The 16,624-nt window shown below is 40.0% G+C and overlaps 1 protein-coding gene across 1 annotated transcript in view; it reads left to right on the forward strand.

Moving 5' to 3' along the window:
• The window catches only part of LOC138007322 (uncharacterized), a 227,884-nt gene that overhangs the window by 34,416 nt on the left and 176,844 nt on the right, over positions 1-16,624 (forward strand). Inside the window, exons 32-49 of the mRNA XM_068854143.1 lie at positions 1,242-1,445; positions 1,734-2,080; positions 2,269-2,509; positions 2,670-3,004; positions 3,531-3,756; positions 7,346-7,552; positions 7,730-7,945; positions 8,189-8,392; positions 8,640-8,837; positions 9,713-9,928; positions 10,189-10,392; positions 10,831-11,037; positions 11,635-11,847; positions 12,430-12,782; positions 13,222-13,468; positions 13,978-14,187; positions 14,446-14,631; positions 15,675-15,884. Of these exons, the coding sequence (XP_068710244.1) occupies positions 1,242-1,445; positions 1,734-2,080; positions 2,269-2,509; positions 2,670-3,004; positions 3,531-3,756; positions 7,346-7,552; positions 7,730-7,945; positions 8,189-8,392; positions 8,640-8,837; positions 9,713-9,928; positions 10,189-10,392; positions 10,831-11,037; positions 11,635-11,847; positions 12,430-12,782; positions 13,222-13,468; positions 13,978-14,187; positions 14,446-14,631; positions 15,675-15,884 (4,224 nt within the window). The remainder of the gene's footprint in view (positions 1-1,241; positions 1,446-1,733; positions 2,081-2,268; positions 2,510-2,669; positions 3,005-3,530; positions 3,757-7,345; positions 7,553-7,729; positions 7,946-8,188; positions 8,393-8,639; positions 8,838-9,712; positions 9,929-10,188; positions 10,393-10,830; positions 11,038-11,634; positions 11,848-12,429; positions 12,783-13,221; positions 13,469-13,977; positions 14,188-14,445; positions 14,632-15,674; positions 15,885-16,624) is intronic.

Here is a 16,624-nt window from a genome sequence, read left to right on the forward strand (position 1 = left end):
GAAGAAGACTCTATGCACAAAGAAAATACTTAGCAGGGGAGTGACAGGAAAGACCTATTGCGCATCGTTTCCATTTTCCGACACTGGAAAAAAAATTAAAATATAAATAAAACGGACAAAATTCTACTCATATTCTGCCTTATATGGCAACCCAGTAACTAGTGATTGATGGGTCAGACATCATCGAGTTTTATGTTTATAGTGGGTTTTATCTCGTGAGCCACTTGGTTTTATTTCTTCGCTTCAACTAGAAGTGGTAGCGGGAGCGTAAAGTGACCCCCTTGTGAAAGTGGGCCGGTATAAAAATTAGAAAACAAAAGAAACACACACCAACCCCTTCCCGCGATTGCACAACACATTGTAACCAAATATGCCTTAGAGTCGCCCAACGAATAATCTAGTTAGTGATAAGAATTACGCCTAATGCTAAAATTACCTTAAAATGGCCAAAACTGATTCAATTCCTAAAAGTAATACTTAGTTAAATCATTCCTTAAACGTTGCCTTAATTGTACACCTCAATAGACTACTCTTCACCGAATCACATTCCAGTCTTTCAATTAACATCTTCTCTTTCACTGTATTTGCCACTCCTGTACACAGTCCTCAACATTTAGCTTTCTTTCTTCGTTTCTTCCCTGTAGTTTAACTCTGGGCGCCTCTGACAAAGGGATTTTGTCCATGAATTTACGCCACAGCTCCTACTAATGGCTCTTAGCTGTGACAAACCCGTCTCTTCCAGACCCCAGGTGTTCGTTCAGGAATCTTCTTCCTTGCTCGCTCTCTTCTCGAAAAAAAAAAAACCCACGAACTCCCCAACGACATACATTTATGCACATTCGACATATAACTACAACATAAACAATTACTTACAACATACGCGATACATTTTTTTGAGACGGGACTACATTTCACTACTACTTAACACTTAAGGAGTTCACTAACACTAAGGTAGATAATACGCAATACGCTAAGGAATAATGCAAGGAGTAATTAACACCCACACTTAACGAACTGCATGTGTAACAAGTTGAAGCTAGTGATAAATAGAAGAATGAAAAGAATTTTTGTGACATCCCTTGAGCCCTTGAGAGATTTGCTGATGAAAAAATGGATCAGCCTAGGGAACCAGGATCATAATGCATCTCCGCAGAGACACGTAACAATCCCTGTATTTCATTATCGGAATATAAAGGACAGGCCAGTCATCGGAAGCATTGACTTGATATACTCAATTTCAGGGACGACTGTGTCAGCATGCGAAAGGCAATACCAAGGGAGGGATCTTTCAGTCTACACACCACGTTGCCAATCTGATGGCGCTTTTGACGAGCTGCAGTGCGCAGATGATGAATGCTTTTGTGTAGATGCAAACGGTGCTATGATTCCCAGAACAAATGTCCTAATATCCAATGGAAGACCTAATTGCACTGCAACTCAACCAGGTAACCTCAAAAATGGTTTTCTTTCGCTTCCTTCTTTTCTAAAGTAAATTATGCATACTCTATTCGCAAAATTGAAGTACCGATCTTAAAAAAAAAAAGGCGTTTTAATCGGGGTGATTAATCAAATACTGACGTTTATTTAGTAAGGTAAGATTGAAGAAAACGTTTTCCAGTTGTGATCCAAGCAGTGATGTAATACACTTTGCATTGCTTCTGTTGCAAATACGTTTCTTTCAATGAGGATTTTCTTAAAGGATTCGATGAATGTCGTGTTATGTTTTTTGATAGGTGATATCAGACCCTTGGACGTTGGACTAATAGTTGACCAAACCTTGACTCTTGGAGCCAGCGACTGGGTTTCTGTAATTGACTTCCTGAAAAGAATTGTAAATGGGCTTGGTGTCTCTGCTTCAACCAGTGGTACAAGAATTGGCATTGTGCGTTTTACCTCCAAGCCAACTACTGCCCTATATTTTAACACAATCAAGGATGAAGACCTGGAAGCTGATAACGTGAATAAGTTTATAGATCCTATATCACAGATGTTAGGAGAAAGACGCATTGATTTGGCTCTTCAAAGGGCTGCTACTGACCTGTTTTCAACCAAGGAAGGTTCAAGACCCAATGCCAAGAAGGTGATCAAAGTGTTTAAGGCTAAAGTGAATTCCCATTGCATAGCATTTAGTTTTGTCGTGCTTTTCCCTTGTGTCACGAAATCTAAAATGCCCAGATTTGATTATTATCAATGCCAGCTAAAACTTGAGCTCCATGATTCTCAAAATGTCAATCTAGACAGAGATGAGATATGTTCTTCTGCTTCCAGATTGCACTGTTAGTTGTCACTGGGCCTCAAGACATGCATCAACCCCAGCATACCCCTTTAGCTGACGCTGCAGGTGAACTTCAAAATGCTGGTGTGGAAGTCTTCGCATTTAGTATTGGGTCGAGTGTTGTGCCTTCGGAGTTAGCAGTTATAGCCTCCAGACCAGAAAACATCTTTACAGCAGATGCAGTCTCCTCTTTGCCTATTCTGTCCTCTCAACTGACTGATATGATGCGCCAAGGTAGGCTTTTTCACTGCAACTGTAGTATTGTGCAGTGCGCGTTAAATGAGTGTTAAGGTGTCGTGGGTGCTTCCCTTGTAATTGTGCGTAATATTACTTTCCCGAGATAAAAAACAATGAAGTACAATATAACTGAGAGCCTCGCTTCCTTTTTTCCTAGGTCATGTTCCATCTCTAGACGTTGGTTTCCTGGTAGATTCATCAAGTTCTACAAACTGGCAGAAATCGCTAAATGCAGTTTCCTCGATTGTTGGTAATTTGGATGTATCTCAGAGTGGCACCCACGTCGGTATTATTATTTACAGCTCCTCAGCCTCGGTAGCCGTGCCCTTTCCTGCAGCTAATATTCGACCTTACAATCCAAACGTAGTGAAGAACCTCATCACCAAAGTGGCCCCATTGGGAGGTTCAAAGAGTAGGGTTGATCGGGCGTTCCAAGTAGCTAATGATGAACTGTTTGCACCAAGGAATGGATCACGCCAAGCATCGAAACAAGTACGTAAACAATGCAACAAATAAGCATTGTCAAGTAGCAGAAAAGATGGGTTTTACATCTTAATTCCGTAGGAAGCTAACTTCCATATAGATTTGTATCGGGACTATTCGCAGGGAACTTTGTTCCCGATTTTCTACGGTGTGATCGTGGATCGTTTTGGACACTACTCTTACGCGTGTAAGCGTAGTCTTTTAGGAAATATTAAATTTCCATTGTCGCGGAGTTTGGATTAAAGAATGGTCGTCGTGCTGACATATTCTATTCCCTTCTTTCAAGGGTAAAAGCAACATAGATAAATAGTATGTATCTGTCTTAACGTTTCCAAATAACAATATTTATTTGTATTTATACACCTTTTCGCTGGTATCATTCTCAATACGAAGAAACAGAAGTAACTCAGAGTTTGCTCGAAATAAACCGCTGTAATCAATCCCCAATCTCTAAAACCTGTTTGGTAACACGCGAATCTCTGAAATTAGTTGGATCCCAAGTATGCTAATGTCAACTCTGTTTTTTTCTGTCAAGGTCATAATTCTTGTTGTCAGTGGAGAGTGGCCCTTGGGCCAGTGGAGTCATCGACTAATGCAGCTGAAGGATAAAGGTATAAAAGTCTATGTTGCAACAATAGACCCTTCAGCTGATAGTCCAGAGGCCTTGAGAGCTGCCAGTGAGGAAGGTTACCTCTTTAGGACAAATCCTTTCAGTGGAATTGAAGAGGTCGAGCCAAAAATAACCCACGCTGTTACGAAAGGTATGTTTTAGTTGTCAAGCGAAGCCCAAGTCCCTACATATAGAATGTTTTCACTGTCACGCAATAAAAAATAAAACCCGAAACCGTTCAAAGAAAGAAGCCAAGAAAATTAAATGTTGTCAAAGACTAATACATAAATAACTCCTTTAAGTCGCAAGTCTGTTTGGTGCATCGTGTTTACGTTATTTACGGAAACATGTCACTCACTTTTACAGAGCTTTTTATGGAGACGCCATGTTGGTGTTCCTCGGAGGGACGCCAAAATGGCGGCTGGAAGGTGTGAACAGCAGGTTTCACAACAGCTGAAATACCCAAACTTTTACTAATGCTTTTAATAATATTTAAGGCTAAGGTTAGAATTTTTTGTAAAGGTTTGGGTTGTCTCAGTAATGGTAAAACAATAAGGGAATAACATGACTTTTTTCGGGAATATTGTTTATTTGCGCCCACGTAGCTCGGGCCGCAAATGACACTACGTTATCAAAACTTATTTAAAATTACCGAAAAAATGCGTAAAATCGTCTATAAATAATAGGCATATCACAAAGTTGAAGCAAGAACCAATCAGCTGTAGGGCTGATAATGCATTAGCAGCCCGCTGAGCCTGTGTTTTAAAGAGGCCGATTTTCTATGTGGCCGCGTATATTGATAATAATGACCTGCAACCTGCAGATTACACTCTCCGTATGCCGGCCTCGAATCAACAAAACATCTGGAGCTCAGTTTGCGATGAAAGCCCTCTCTTTTTGCTAGTGAGATGAACTAAATGAGCATAAACATGTCTTCTACAGCCTGTAATGCTTAATTTCGCCAAAAATCACTAGGCGCAATTGTTTTTGAAATCAGGCAGCTTTATCTCAACTACTGTCTTGGTATCACGCAAGACGAAAATTCGAAAATTCAAAATAAAATGCTGTTTCCTCATAACGAAAAATGCTACGGAGCCTAAAACTGGTAAAAGATTTACTTCTAAGAAATTTTTTACCTGGCGTCGATTAAAAAAAGAAAAACAGAAAACCTCGAAGCTTTGAGTTTAGAATTTAGTGAAAACAGTAAGACCACTTTCATAAATGGCGCCCTCCCTTACATTCTTTTGTATTTGTTAATTAGACCTACTGCCCTCATTTTGAAACAAGTATTCATTTGAAAATTGCTCGTAGTAGCGAGGCGAGAAAGGCTTATAAGGATTAGAACAGAAGAATGTTTTATTTGGCCGTCATTATGAAAGAGGTCTATTATTGCTCAATTCACGTTTGCGGATGGGCAGCCTGTTTTCTACTTCCCTCCAATTATTTTTTCGTAGTTGATACGTGTGTTCGAACAGAGGAGCAGATTTACTCCAAGTAATGACGCCAGACGTTACTTTGTCCTTTGTTTAGTCCTTATTGTTGCTTAATACAGGAATAAAAATCGAAAACACAAACAGTTACTTCGAATTGCACTTGTTTGGGTCGACAGTTATGTCAAATTGCAGTTTTCTGGATCGTGTTTGGCATCTTGAATTTGATGAAATTTCTCCGGTCGCCGCTTATTTGGAGGATTATAGCGAGTATGGCACCAAAGCAATGTGGGTTTTAGTTATTTTCCGTCACGTACCTCGAAGATATTGTTTGAAAGCATTGAGCAGGTTTGTAATTTGAATCGAAGTGTTGTATGTTCCGGTGCGATTAACAGAGAGTTAGTTGACTTTCCGGGCAAATCGGGAGCGACAACTTTGGACCGTAGGAGATGTAGAGTGATAGGAAGTGTTCAGACGGAGTCACGCTATGTGATGAAGGAGGGCGACGCTACGAATTTATTTATGAATTTTTATGGAGTTTGAGCCGTGGACAAGGAATCCTGGACGCGGACAATTCCGTTGTGGAAAATAATTCTAAAGGTTGTAAATACAATGCAAGTCCGTTGTCTGACACTTGCAGACTGTAGACCACAGACTAACCCTAAATCACAGGTATTAAAAGCTAACCGTTTTAAAGTAGGTGCGTAGACTGAAATACTGTTTATCAGCACTATTTGTAGTCAGTGTGCAGTCCGCTGTTGTCATACCCCTATGCAAGTCAACTGAGAGAGATAAATCTTGTATACTTGCTCAAATGACTGTGAGCGGAAGAAATCTGTGAGAGAAATTTGGGCTCAAATTGCTAAAATGAAAACTCTAACAAGACTAAACAAGAACGTAGAACTAGTTAGTCAGAAATGTAAGAAATAATCGAAGAAATAGACATTTTAAGTTGTTTGGAGATCTTCATTTGATGCTGAATAGCAAGCCAGAAATTAAGGAAAGGGGCAGTAATTCTCTGAAACTTAGTGTTAAGTCTAAAAAGAGTAAAGCTCCACTTGCAGCTACTTCTTTATCCAGAGCAAGAATCCTTGAAGCCAAGTCCAAAGAAGCTAGATGAAAAGCAAGAGTCACACAACTTGACAAAGTGGAAGATGCAAGGCTCGTTGCTGAACGTGCCATCGCTGCTGCTGTTAGCAAGGTCTATTAATTAAAGAAAGAAGAGCAACCTTGGATCAGATGACCCAAACATCGAAGATGTTAACGTGGATTACGAAATGACGTAAGAAAGACTATCGAAGTCACAAGTTAACTCAGCAACGAAACAATCAAGGGGTGTCTTGAATCCCGATGCAACGGAGTTTAACCTTTCATCCCCAACAGCATTGGAATCTGAGGCTAATATTAGGTAAAGTGCAGTAGCCAAGACACAGAGAAACATCGTTATAATTGAGATGTTGCAATAAGCACTTTGAGAAACGGAAATGCAATGAATTGCGCGGAATTACTACAATCTGAACTCTTCCACAAAGGTCCATCCATATTCACACCGACTTTATCCAACAGAGATTGCATGAGTTGGTCTTGAAGTATTCTACTTGGAAGTTGCTCCAACGAAAGATGACCTGGCTCCTGAAATTTAAGACGTACCTTTAGCTGCGGTAAGACAAGAACACAAACATTGACAAGTATCTGACGGAGGCGGCCAGTGGCCATGGTGAAACTTGTACAAAGAGAAGTGCATGCAGAAGAAATAAAGCAATTTAGGACGGAATGGAACGTCAAATGTGCGAGAAATGGCAAAGACCACGTAGAAACGTGAGAGTTGGAGTATTAGTGCTTCTTGTAGTTCCTTGCCTACCCAGGGCACTTGGGCCACATTGCCTGAAAGAGATGGGCTCATGCGAATATTTGAAGTCAAAACCGTATCTTCTACGTCATTGTTGAGACCCATACAGCAACTCTGCTTATTGGAAGAATCAGAACATCACTTTCGTAACTAGCACATTGATGAAGATGAATGGACCTAACGTGATAATTGACACTTCTTTTGTACATGTAATTAATTTTGTTTCGCTTAGTTGCTTATGTTGAGAGATATGTTCGCTTAGAGACGGAAATTCGATCGATTCTCAAAGAAAAAACTGGGTATCAGTTGATTTATGTTTACAATTTCAATGTTTTTGCTCTGGCAAGGTTAAACTCTATCTATCAAGGTGGTTTGCTCAAACTAAATTACTATAAGTTCTAGTTTCGTAAAATACTTTGCACAATCCGCGTAAACACAATATGTTTCTTTTTATTTTGAAGAATCGAAAGTGACAGTGTGTCAAAGGTTTAACAATGGTGCAGACCAGTTTGTTGTGCCTCAGCGCCCTGGATCAAAGTGTAAAGCCAATGGCGATTACGAGGAAATACAGTGTGATTCGAACTCTAAGGAATGTTGGTGTGTTGATCAGAATGGCTATGAAATTCCTGGAACGCGAACAAGTGGATCTTTATCGTGTCCTGTTATAGGTATGTAGAGAAGAAAAACACTCCTTATATCTTAGAACTGCAAAGCAAATTTTGGTTTCTGAGCAGTTTGTCAGTCACCAACAGTGATTCATTTTTCTTTTAACCATGCATTGTGTGCGCTCGACAGTGAATAGAATTTCTAAGGCTTTTTTCCCCTTGCAATTGATGCCAAACCAGGTGTATCATCAACGACTTGCCAGAAGGAAAATTCCGAGAAGGCAAGAAACTGGCTGTTGAAAGAAAGGCATCTACCCCAGTGTAACCTAGATGGAAGTTACGCTCAGAAGCAATGTCACGGCACATACTGTTTCTGTGTCAACAAAGGTGGTGTTGAAATCTATGGCAGCAGGAAGAGTATTTCCGATGGCGACGTCATGTGTGGACCCGATCCTGGTAAGTTTCAAGAGGTGTGAAAGATAAATAAACAAAGGGTTTTGTTTGTCGTTCGTGAAATCACCGAAAAGCGGCAAATTACCATCAAACGTTTACAAACTACGAAAAGTCATTGGGAAGTACAACGTATCTCCGTTCCGTAGTTCAACCGTTTGTATATGGGAGAAAGGTCATTTGTTTTCGCATGTTTTTCTTTGAAAATGCATTCTGATATTAATGTTTGCTGTTCATCCCATCATGTAGCTCTTACCAAATGTGAGAGCCAACTTGCTGATTATGCAGCAAATCCACTACCAGGAGCTCTCACCCCACGCTGTACATCAGATGGAAACTTTGAAGCACAGCAATGCCATGGCTCCGTGTGCTACTGTGTTAACAAGAATGGTATACCTATCTCTGGTACGGAGGTAAACATTGGTCGAGGAAGGCCTGATTGCAAAGATCCAGGTTAGCATGATTTTTAGAGAGCGCAATTTCACTTAACACTGTTAAAATTCTGCGTTGATGATGCTTTGCTTGAGCTGTGTGGGAGGTGAATTGATTTGGAAGAGTTGAACTCGAATGACTTTTATCTTAAGGCTTAAGAGATTCTTGCAGAGACTTGCGCGAGTTATCTTCATTTCATTTATTTAACAACTTTGTTTTGATTCCGTCCCCGGAAATAAGTCTAGACGATAAAACCTCTTTGATTCAGGTGAGACTCTTACGAATTGTGAAAAGCAAGTTCAGAAAAGCTTGATGGAAGGCAGTAAACATGTTCCAAGATGCAAAAGAGGGAGTTATGAAGATGTGCAGTGCGATTCCACAAGTGCTGACTGCTGGTGTGTCGACAAAAACGGCAAGGAATTACCAGATACGAGATCAAAAGGCCCAGTAAAATGTCCTGATCAAGGTAACTGGTAACCACAAGGTCTCCATTTTCACTCTATTTTTTCTGTGATGTTTAAAGAATCTACTCTGGGTAAGAAACAATTTCAAGTGACTAAGGCTTTGTGAGCCAAATTTAATTCAGACCAATTTAGTTCTTATTTACTTTGTTTCTGAGACGTCCATATTATAGGTGAATTAAGTTTAGATAAATTTAAAACTTAATAATTCGTGAAATAAACCTTGGCGGGCTTCTGAAAAGGGATTATTCCTTATCATCTAATATACCTCATTCCAAAATGGCTGTCATTCTAGTATTCTTTTGTTTGCTTGCAAATTAGCCCTTGTTGCCTCGTTCTTAAGCTGAAAATCTAAAAGAATGTTCAACCTTAAACGAGGCAACAAGGACTAATTTGCAAGCAAACAAAAGAAGGCTAAAATGGTGGCCATTTTGGAATAAGGTGAATGGAGAAAGATTGAAGAGGCAACGACGACTTTATCGAAAGATATCATTAGCGGTGATCAGGAATCGATTGTTTCCAATCTCGATTGTACTGTTTTTTTTTTTTCCTACATAAGAGAACATTCGCAGTTGCCATCATGGGGATAATGGAGTTTTGTCTGGTCAACGTAGAAAGATGCTAGTGAAAGAAAACTAATCATCCACCCAGAGTTCGTTGAACTATCTGGAATGTCTCACAACCCAAACGAATTACACCTTACCCAAGCCCCCACACCTCTCAGACGTTGTATTGTCTGGAGAATTTCGGCTTGAATTAAAAATTCGTCTTCATTATTTTATCTGAAATGCGACCAAGAAACTGTGCCTAAAAATTGCCATACATTATGGTCAACCAATGTAATATATCGCAGTACACTATAAAGCTTTCCTTTTTGTAGATGATCCTTTGACGCCTTGCCAGCAGCAATATCAAGAAAGGTGGAGAACTCCGCTGAAGGGGCATGCAATACCATTATGTATGCCAGATGGGAGTTACAATAAACTGCAGTGCTATCTTAGCACTTGTTACTGTGTGGATGAGAATGGGAATCAGATAAGAGGCACCAGTGTTAACGCATTACGAGATGGACTTCCAAACTGTGATACCGATCGAGGTACGTTTTCCAATTTTACACAAATGAGGCTTCATATAAGCCACATAAGCCTTCATTTTTCAACCCTTAGTGGACACAGCTTAAGATATGCCAGCTCAAAGATGTTTAACTACACTTGGTGAAGTCATAGCTGATTCGTCGTGGTTACTGTTTCAACGTATTTTATAAGACACGGAAAAGACGAAAAAATGGGACACCTTAAGTTGCTTCTCTTATGTGTGCATTGTCTATTGGTATGATTATCAGATGGTTACTTACAGGAACTCTCAAAACTGACTGTCAAAAGAGGCAAGCCGAAGCGCAGTTATCATTATCAGCAGCTCCGCAGATTATGTGTAAGCCCAATGGTTCTTACAGCGAAATACAATGTGACAAGTCAACAAAAGAGTGTTGGTGTGTGGACCTAAACGGCGATGAGATTCTGGGAACTAGAACGCTTGGATTGCTCAAGTGCTCGTCCACGGGTGAGAGACGTTTATTATGTTCCTAATGACAACAAAACAAATCCTAAAAGCCGTATCAAATTGAAGAGTCAAGGTGGGGACTGTTTCAGGCTCGTTATCAGATATGCGTGGGGTTTAATGATGGAATTAATCTGTAACAATACAGAAATTTATAACCATGGTTAACTTAATTTGTTTTTGCTTAACACTCCACATCTGCATCTCTCTTTGCGTTCTAGTTTGATTGGTATTCAGAATTATCTAGGATTTTTGTTGTTAATGTTGACTAAAAATAGTACCTTAATGGCGGTAGCTTTTGAGGTAGGTTTGTAGCTTGTTGTTGAATCTTCAAATGAGCTCTTCGTAAATTGTGTGATATCTTATAACCATCTGTACACCTTTATGACAAGATTAACTAAGATAAGTAAATGTGTATTTTAAAATGTTTTTTCCCTCCAGCACCATTTTCATCTTGTGAAGATCGCGTTAAGAGGGCTTCCGGAGGAGAGTTAGCGCTTTGGAACCATGTTCCTTTCTGTCATTTGGATGGAAGCTTCCAAGCTGTGCAATGCAATGCTCGCACCGGAAACTGCTGGTGTGTGAGTAACAATGGGCTGGAATATACTGAAACACAAAGCAAAAGAATCCCAAATTGTGTCACACCTAGTGAGTAATTGTTCATTGATTTTTAGGGGGAAAAATTCCTTTCATGAGCGCTGTGTTAATCTACACACAAACCTACCCGTTTCACGGTGACAGTTCGGTTCAGATTGAAAAACAATGAGCAAGTCAATGATAAAATCGACACCTTCTCAAATGACCAACGAGTTGGCATTTTTAAACATCAACTCAATACATCAACTATTAAGTAGGATCGCTTAAACTGGATCGTTCTTGCTTTGGCAATGTCTGGAAGAGAAAAATCAGTTTGTCAAAGAACACTCCGCTGCGACCGTTGCACGGATCAAGTCGAATTCAGTAAATACATTGACACACAAACCGGCCGGTTTCACCCTGAGTGTTTTTGTTCCGCTACCATCTGAAATGAGCAAAAAATGTTGTTGTTTGCGGGTCGTGGGTGACTGCATCGCATTTCATAATAAACAAACCCTGGTGCATCACGGTAACTGATAAAGGGTCTTAGAAAAGAACTGAACACCACCTTTACCGTAACCATTTAATTTTGTGTCTTTCATGCGATGACCCATAGTCTGTTTCGAGAACAGAAATGATATATTTGAATTCTTTCTTTAATCTTTCTAGTGTGGTTCACTCCTTGCCAGCAGCACAGACAGCAGGTCCTAGGCCCTACAGGTACTGCTCCTCTAGGTACGTTTGTTCCTCAATGCCAACCAGATGGAAGCTACGAGAAGACCCAATGCCAAAGTGGTGGACCATTATGTTGGTGTGTTAATGCAGACGGAAAGGAAATACCTAATACCAGAAAAAATGGGGACCCAAATTGTGGCAAAGAAGGTATTATCGCTACCCTACGTTGGTACTTATTACAATGAATTTTGATCCATTGCGCTTAGCATTGTGGCAGCGGACTACAGCAAAAGGAAGTAGGGTGATCATGATCGTGATTTGGTCATGATTTGGAGGTGCTCGTGTTTTCACCTTATGATGTTGTATTGCTATTATTGTATAGTGTTTTTATGATTTTGCAGGGGCGTATCTAGGATAAGCAATGACAGGTTTCCCAAACAACGAAACAGTTTCTAGGGGGTTCCAGGAGCATGCTCCCTGTGGAATTTTTGGGATTTTAACTCTTCCAAGTTCCGTTTCCCGTGTTTCGGAACGATTTCCGTAAAACGGTGGAGACCGGTATGAATCCGTCCCTGTGTTGTATTGTTATTATTGTAACTATGCTCCTCCAACACAACTCAAGTCATCAACCTTGACAGATCTTGACACACATTTTTCTCAAAGTTCACTTTTGGGACTGGGTTTAAATTTTTGTACCGCCACGCTCTTTGTAGATGTCTTACCGTAGCAGTAAGCAGATCCAAGCAGAGAACGGGCATGTCATAATTTTAGTTTTCTTTATTTATCCAGATGACATCATCAGTGTGCCAGTTGAAATCGGCTTCCTTTTTGATAATTCTGGCCAAATCAGTCCTTCAGATTTTGCTGAACAAATCGACATTGCAAAGCAGATAGTTGATACTTTCAACATAAGCGGTAACCTTGCACGTGTTGGAGCTGCAGTCTACAGTGATAACCCAAGAGTGTTGTTTAACTTCAGCGATCCTCTGTATCATTCAAACAATATCACTCAGGCAGTAAAGGATCTCCTTGACAAGACCCCACACGATCAAGGTGCGGCCAAACTTGGTGACGGTTTGCAAACTGTGGCATCGGACCTATTTTTCCCCATGCAAGGAAGTGAAAGTGATGTTACTCCGCAGGTTTGTTTGTTTTATCAAAAATGAACCCCGTGGCATGTTCTTGTAAAAAGAATTGCTCAGCCAGGCAATTCAGCGACACAATTAAGTTCCACTCAATCTCCAAGTGCTTGCTTAGCCAGTTTCATTCCAGCTAGGATGAAAAACCTCACCTTGAAAGTCACAGCTGAAATATCCAAATACTCGTAACACACACTTGTTGCATAGTTCTAATGACAGCTGGGGTACCTACCTTTATACCTGATTTTATATAAGGATGCTAAGGTTAGAGTGAAGACATTGAGGCACACAACAATTCGTCAACAGCATTATGGTTTAGTCATAATAAGAGGGAGCAGAAGAGGCGGCCATGGAGCATGCATAAAGATCCCTACAGTTGATCGGATGGAACTTCACTCGCTTTTAAAGTGTTCCTATTATTGAAATGAATTTTTTCCTATAGGTACTTGTAGTCTTTGTTGGTAGCTCTGAAAGGAGCGAAAACAAATCTGTTCCTCTTCGCGACGCCACGGACGAACTTCGAAAGGAAGGCGTGAAGATATTTGCAGTTGGCATCGGAGCCCACTCTGATCCTATAGAACTAAAAGCTATTGTGAGCGATCCTAATAATTGTTTTCCTCATCATGCTGTGGATCCACTGAAGAGTGCAGTAATAGCTGCAGCCCTTCCTGATATTAAAGTGTTTCCAGGTAATAAGCGTTTTAGAGCAAATTTTGGACAGAGAGGTACTTCAGTTCCTCTTGCGCTTAGCGGGACTGTTTTTCAATGGATATCTCTTGCAAATGTTCAAGTGAGGACCCTCACGTACTGTTCCCCATGTACCCATCGTTGTTATGTGTTTCTTTCGGTAGCAAATACAACGGAGTTGCTGTAAAAGGATCATTATCTATAACATATATTACACATCAAACTCATTTTGTGAAGACTATAAGACTAAATTATTAGTGCCACAGCTTCATATGGTAGTCAAGACTTAAAGAAGTATAACCGAACCTGGCCAAGAAAATGTGCATATCGATGAATGTCTTAGTAAAAATTACAACCGTATGAGTGTTTGAGGCTTTCTTTAAAGTAAATGTACGACAAATCGTGTATCAGTTGACTGAAATCAGTATCCTTTAAAATGCTATGGAAGGAATTAAGTGTAGCGGCTTGCTGAAAGAAAGTTGTGTCGACTAAAAATATCCATCCATTTTAGAACCAGAAATAACAGAATGCCGACTTGCAGTTGAAAAGGCTCTTCAATCGCCAGCAAGTCCTGATCGCTTTGTTCCACGCTGCAAAGAGAATGGTAATTTTGAAGAAGTACAGTGTTCAGAGTTCACTGCGGAATGCTGGTGTGTTGATAATGTTGGTGTTGAACAACGTGGAACTAGGTCAAAGGATTTTGTCACCTGCGCTGGAATGGGTAAGTGGGTGTAATCGTTAATGATGTGTTTATGTATGGTGGTCATGATGATGATTATCGATAGTAATGATGTTTATGATGGTGACCATTTTTTTCTGACAGAGAAGAAAACCATTTCTTGAGTTTTCGAATTAAGAATGAGCCTAGCATCCAAAGAATGTTGAACAAGATTTAAAAAGGCTTTTTGAATTGTATTTGACAGACTTATAAGAACAAGAATTTGCGTTAACCGATGAGTTACACCATTGTTTTAAATAGGTACACTTCTTACGCCATGTCAACGAGAGTTTGTAGAGGGTCGTTTCAAGCCACTGTGTACTACAGACGGAGGATATGAAAATGCTCAATGCCAGGGGTCTGTGTGCTTCTGTGTAAACGAGAGAGGAGATGAAATTGCTAGGTCTCGGACAGAGCTTCCGGCAAAACCAAACTGCACTTCCACAGGTATTTAAATCTAGAGTGGGGTTTGCTTCCGGCAAAACAAAGCTACACCTTCACAGTGTATCTATTGTGGTCTTTTTACTGGGCTTATGCATGCTTCTAATAGCAGAGCGTTCCTCCAACCATTTAAGAATAAGTCTGGTAATAACAGCTTAGCGTTATAGCTTATAACTTTTGTGCCTTGTATGGGGTCTTTTGCGCAACTCCAGTGGCTCTTTAAAAAAAAAAAAAAATATATATATCTTATTATTATGACTATGATTATGATTATGATTATTACTATTATTATTATTACTATCTTTATTTTTATTATTGTTTGTTAGTTGCCATGAATTGTAAAAAGTAGTGATGGCCCGATGACTCCATATCATCAGTTTCAAAGCCTGACATATACAGACTGAGTGTAACTGTAAAAACGGAATGCGTGTAAAAAAATAGTTACATTTCGTTCGAAAAGAAGATGTATCCTAACCTGTACGTTCAACTTTTTATGTAAGCCATTACGTTAAATGTCGCACTGCTGTAACCTGCGATTTTTATGGCATAACGTTGTATCGCTTTAGTAAAACAAGCAAACATTATTAAGGCAACCTAAATAAAGTCAAGTATTTTTATTATGTCGTACGACGAGGAAAGAAGAGAGAGATAGAAAGAAAAAACATTAAACAGACGACCAGTAAGAGATGCTCAACTAAACGTTAGAGAGAGCTACCGAGGACACGAGAAAACAGGCAAAATAGAGAGAGCAAGAAAGAGCCCGAATAAAGAAAAGAAATTACATTGACGAGGAGCGGAAAAAAGAGCAAGTACTAGCTCAAGAAAACAGGCTGAATAACGGTGATGAAAAAATGGTAAAAGGGAGCAATAGCAGGAAGATAGACTAAATTATAGTAAAGAGCAGGCTGGACTGGTCATATGGTAAGCAGACCATAAAAATATCTGAAAACAAGATGAATATTCATTGAGGAGCTCCGCTTTTAGGCTTGCCTTTACCTGTATGTTCATCTTTAAATTAGAAGTAAGTGTGCATTTTCTGTTGACTTCAGATGTACAACCTACTGTCTGTCAATACCAGTATGAACTGCAATCTGCAAGCTCTGCCTTAGGAGTGTTCATTCCTCGTTGCAAACCGGATGGCAGCTATGATGATGTGCAATGTCGTGGTTCAGTTTGTTTTTGTGCTGATAGAAGAGGTCATGAATTACAAGGCTCAAGAGTGAGTATTGGAGAAGGATCCCCTCAGTGTGCCACGCCAGGTGAGGTTACATTACTTTGCAGGAGGGTAAAATCTTTCAGGATTATAAGATTAGGGCACAACTTCGATGACCTCATTTTACCCATATTCAACGCACTTAGAAACATATAGGATGTCTAGGATGGAGGTTAAGTTTATAAAGGCACCCCAAACACATGTGGTACATCTAAGCCATGCCAGAGTGCTCAAACTAGCGAGCTAGTGAGCATGCGCAATTGCTAGCGGCAATGACCCATCCTAGCAGAGTGCAAATGAAGAGTAAAACAATACGTTTTGTATCCTTCACCTATATTTCGACCGGATACACCGGTCTTCCTCAGGGTGAATAGCCGTTAAACGCGTAACACGCCATATTTAGAATTACAAATTGAATATACAAAGGAAACAAACCGCGCGCGCCATAAAAACAAAACTCCGCCCACGTTTTTGGAATTATGCACGCATGTATACAAAACAATAGATATCTTCCAGAGACTAGATTTTTAGCTCTTTCGTACTCGGGACGACTTATTTTGGCTGAAAAAGAAATCGCTTTCATTCAATCCATGGGGCTTTACACACCTCAGCCTATACGCCCATTGTCCTTCTCTGTCCATTAGGTCCCTCTCATCATTTTCTTGATCAACTAATTGTATATCGAGATCTTCGATGCCTTTGTGGGTTTGGCCATTAAAGTGTTGATAAATTAAATCATCTCTAGATTTGTCATCCAATGAGAGTGTAGCATGAGCTCGAATACGA

The sequence above is a fragment of the Montipora foliosa genome, chromosome 1 (genome assembly GCF_036669935.1).
Source record: "Montipora foliosa isolate CH-2021 chromosome 1, ASM3666993v2, whole genome shotgun sequence".
NCBI classification, from domain to species: Eukaryota; Metazoa; Cnidaria; class Anthozoa; order Scleractinia; family Acroporidae; genus Montipora; species Montipora foliosa.